General features: G+C 47.5%; 2 protein-coding genes across 3 annotated transcripts in view; one reads left to right on the top strand and one right to left on the bottom strand.

Moving 5' to 3' along the window:
• The window catches only part of ARHGAP1 (Rho GTPase activating protein 1), a 51,338-nt gene extending 48,246 nt beyond the window's left edge, over positions 1–3,092 (bottom strand). For both annotated transcript variants that reach the window (XM_015409112.1, XM_015409266.1), the window contains exon 1: positions 2,971–3,092. The gene's annotated coding sequence lies outside the window, so the exon portion shown is untranslated. The remainder of the gene's footprint in view (positions 1–2,970) is intronic.
• Positions 3,093–3,279: 187 nt separating this feature from the next.
• ZNF408 (zinc finger protein 408) overlaps positions 3,280–4,486 on the top strand; it is a 15,163-nt gene continuing 13,956 nt past the window's right edge. Inside the window, exons 1-2 of the mRNA XM_015407122.1 lie at positions 3,280–3,301; positions 3,420–3,595. Of these exons, the coding sequence (XP_015262608.1) occupies positions 3,280–3,301; positions 3,420–3,595 (198 nt within the window). The remainder of the gene's footprint in view (positions 3,302–3,419; positions 3,596–4,486) is intronic.

Below are 4,486 nucleotides of genomic sequence, written 5' to 3'. Positions count from 1 at the left end.
GCCGTCGCCAGGATGTGACGCTACGCGTCGCTCTGGCAATGGGACTCCAAACAGCCCCATTGCCAGAGCGACGCGTAGCGTCACATCCTGGTGACGGCGGTGCAACGCCTGTTGCCGTCCCCTGTGGCAGAGCTCCTGTAAAGAATGACGATCCCCCACCGCGATTCAACGAGACTTGGCAGCCCTAGTGTCAAACGTAAGGCCCAGGGGCCAGAACCAGCCTATCCAGGGCTTTTACATGGAAATATAAGGTACTCTCCCTTTTATGGTATCCCTTGGGAAAAACCTAGTCTTGTATATAATTAAATACATTTATTGGGGCTTTTGTGAGTTCCCCAGTAAATCAATTGCTGTCAATGCAAGGAATCAATTGCTTTTGTTTGTATTTTGAGTTAAAAAATAATAGTTAACTGCCTTTGCCTATGTTCTTTATAAAGTTTATATCTTCGGTACCTGGCATTACATTTTATGGTACACATGGCTTGTCCCAACAAACTGATATTTAGGTCAAATCCAGCTCTCATAGCGAACGGGTTTTACACCTCTGCTTTAAACAGGAACAATAGAGTGGGAGAGGGGAAGGATGATCATTAAGCTCCAGTTTTAATTGGGCTGGAGGTTAGTACCATTAGTTCAAATTTAAAAAGTCTACTTCTTTTGGGAAAGTTCTGGTTTGGATTTCCTGCACAGTGCAAGGGGTTGGACTAGATGGCCTTTTACAGTTCTGCAAGGCATGTAAGATGGAGCTTTTCCACCAAGCTTTTGGGTGAGGCAGTGGATGTCAAATATCATCTGGCTCCTCCTGTTATCATCCTGTTGCCTCTCTGTTACCATCTGTACCATGGTCTTCAATTTTTGAAGACACAGACTGATAACTGCCTTGATTTATCTGAGGTAGGGTACTTATACTCTGGAATCCCTTTTGGGATCTAGCCCTTTCTACCTTTAATTGTCTAACTCCAGGGCACCATTGTAATAGTTGTGATGTAGTTTGATCACCATAGTTTAAGGGTTAAGTTTATAGTTTTAATTTTGATTTTATTGTTTTATGTTAATGTTGTAACACACCCTGAGCCCACTTGTGGGGAGGGCAGGATAGAAATTGAACCAAATAAAAAATACATGAATATAAGTCCCCTTGCAACTCTATAGTTTCATGATTCTGTACCATAAATAGTCCTAGTGACTCAATACAACAGCACCTACTACAGCTATTTGCTGAGGTGATAATCAAATTTACTCTCCATGTAATGCTAGATGGGTAGCCGTGCTAGTCTGTCCATAGCAGTAGAAAAGAGTAAGAGACCAGTAGCACCCTGAAGACTAACAAAATTTGTGGTAGGGTATGAGCTTTCGTGAGTCACTGCTCTGAAAAAGTGAGCAGTGACTCATGCAAGCTCATACCCTACCACAAATTTTATTAGTCTTTAAGGTGCTACTGGATTCTTACTCTTTTCTACATGTAATGATAGATGCTGTAGGAGATTATAGAGCCATATGGTTACAATGAGCAAAGGACAAAAGCAGAAAAGCTAAACCCAAATCCCTCTTTCACACTCGCTTACCCCAACCTGAACTGCCAGTTTAAGTCAAACATCACGCAGTACAACTTCCTGAACTCTAAAGACTGAATCAGGTGACAGACCAGAAAAACACCACACCTTCCCTGCTACATATAAACCTGACTCCTCTATGTCTGCCTCTGCTGGCTCAGCCTACCATCTGAGCTCAGAGATGTCACAGCAAATTCAGCAACTGGAAATAAAATGTCACTCCACATTTGCTAGCACCATACCTGCTGCTATTTCTGGTCTCCTGTCTGCTTTTTCCTCTTAACACCAATGGACACACAGACAAAGAAAAAACTGGATAAAGAAGCTTGCCAAGAACATCACTTAAAGCAAAGTGCTTCAGATTAGATTGTTGCAGTCTTCCTATCAGAGTTCCAGCTCGATATATATGCTAACCTCTTGCTCATATCTCAACACAGAAGTTGCCCTCAAGTGCTCATTCTTGTCAAATTCTCTATGTCACCATGTTCTTCCAAAGCTAAACAGGATGCTCCCTTAAAAGGCTTCATCCTAATTTCATTTGATGCTGGGTTGATAGACATCAGTAAGCAGCAGACAGGGATTTATTTCTCTATGAATAAGTTCTGCCATATTTGGTATACAGTCAGGGAGTGGTTTTCTTACTGGGTCTCCCTCCTACTCTGCTTCCTCCCTCAGGGATTTATACAAAAATTTCACTAAGGACACGAAAACCACATTGATGATCTCATGACTGGGCAACAAATCTTTATATAGCAACTTGAAGTATTTGCAGGAAAACATTTACCACGGAAGCATAACTACTGATAAAGAGAGAGGAAAACATTTATAATGGAAGCAGACTACTGATAAAGAGAGCTGCATTACAGCACCAATATGACTAGGGCATCTAGCATTAAACCAATACAAACAAATTAGGGTTGCCAACTAAACGCAGGCTTTTGATAAGGGTCTTGTAGCTTCACGTGCTACAGGGGATGTGTACGGGGAGGAAATCTGCCAGGTGCTCCTTCTCCACCCACCTCGACAAGGCCAGCCTTTACTTGTACATTTTGCTTCCTATGCCTGCTTATAAACCGCATTTTGTCCAACATATCCTGTTTCCAAAAGCGCGTACGGTTGCTGCTTGAGAGCAGCCCTGCTCCGATCTCAGGGTTTGCACTTGGCAACCTCCCGGAGTACAACGACATCTATGGACGTAGAGCAAGGACAAAAGCAGAAACTGAACCCAACAGTTTTGAACAGGGGCCGCGCTTCAGATAGCAACCCCAGTTCTGCGCGAAATCTTCCAGGCGGGATCCATCCGACAAAAGGCCCCGCGCTGAGCCTGGTCCCAACGCATGCGCCCGCCTCATCCCTTGACCCTGCCCTCGAGTCAAAGAGCGAACTTCCCTCAAGGCGCCCCTATGAAGCCAGTTACCTGCAAAGGGTACACGTCCCTGCCTAGTGGAATCCGGCGCTTATATCATCAGGAGGAAGCGGCCACTCCGCATCCGCCGCTGATAACGCGCACCCAACAACGTGCACCCCTCCGCTCGCCAGGAGTCGCTCCCGCCTGTCAAAGCCTCTCGCAAACATCCGCCTCTGACCCGGAAAGCCAATTAGTCTCCATGGGAACACCTTCCCGCCTCCATTCAGCAACTGATGTGGAAAGGGAAAAACAGTCCGGCTGGACCTGACGCTTACTGCTTGGGCCGTTCCGCTTCGTTAGGACCGGCCAGGCGCCGTGATGGAGCAGAACCCCGGCAGGTGTGAGTGCGACACCCCCACGTATACACGCGCGCACGCGCGCGCGCACACAGTCAGGGCTGAGGGGTCGGCTGTTTTTCTCACGACTCTGCTTGACCTTCGCTTTTGTTTCTCCCGCAGGTCGCTCCGTGGACTCGGGTGGTGGTTGGCCCTGCTGCCCAGTGTGGAGACTCCCGCGAGGCCTGGCCCTGGGCCCTTCGCTATCTGCCGCCAAGGGGCTGGGTGTGTGGTGCGTGGGGAGGGACCTGCGGTCGGGGATGCTGCTGTTGGGTCCGCGGGAAGAGGAAGTGGAGAGGGTGAGCGAACGAGAGGGCTGACCCCAGCATAGGTGCCCCGATGCTAGAGAGAGAGTGTTTCATTTACACCCTTTCTTCCCAGTGGGGACCTAAAGCAGTTTACATCATTCTTCTTTCCTTCATTTTGTCCTCACAACAACCTTGTAAGGTAGGTTGGGCTGAGCATGTGTGCTGGACTATGGTTACCCAACAGGGTTGTTAACCTCCAGGTGGTGACTGGAGATCTCCTGGGATTACAACTGTTATCCAAGCGATACAGATCAGTACACTGGGAGAAAATGGTTGCTTTGGAAGGTGGTGTCCATAGAATTATACCCCATTGAAGTCCCCCTTTCCCTAAACCCTGCCCTCCTCAGGCTCCACCCCCAAAATCTCCAGGTGTTTCATAGAATCATAGAATGTTAGACTTGGAAGGGACTTTGTAGGTCATCTAGTCCAACCCCCTGCACTCTGCAGGAGCATAGCTGAAAGATAGCTGAAAGATGGTCCTCCAGCCTCCACTTGAAAACGTCCAGTGAAGGAGCATCCACCACCTCCTGAGGCAGTCTGTTCCACTGCTCAACCACTCTTACAGTTAGGAAGTTTCTCCAGATATTTAGCCGGTAACGACTCCCTTGTAATTTCCATCCATTAGATCTAGTCTTGCAATCCGGAGCAAGAGAGAATAGATCCGCTCCATCTTCTACATGACAGCCCTTCAAGTACTTGAAGACTGCACTCATGTCCCCTCTAAAGCCTTCTCTTTCCCAGGCTAAACATACCCAACTCTTTCAGCCTTTCCACATAAGACTTGGATTCCGACCCTCTCACCATCCTGGTTGCCCTCTTCTGGACACGCTCGAGCTTGGTCAACATCCTTCCTAAAATGTGGTGCCCAAAACTGGACACAGT

Source organism: Gekko japonicus, unplaced genomic scaffold (assembly GCF_001447785.1).
Source record: "Gekko japonicus isolate JY-2015 unplaced genomic scaffold, Gekko_japonicus_V1.1 scaffold84, whole genome shotgun sequence".
NCBI classification, from domain to species: Eukaryota; Metazoa; Chordata; class Lepidosauria; order Squamata; family Gekkonidae; genus Gekko; species Gekko japonicus.
The sequence above is the reverse complement of the archived record's forward strand: the minus strand, read 5'-3'. Positions and strand labels throughout refer to the sequence as shown.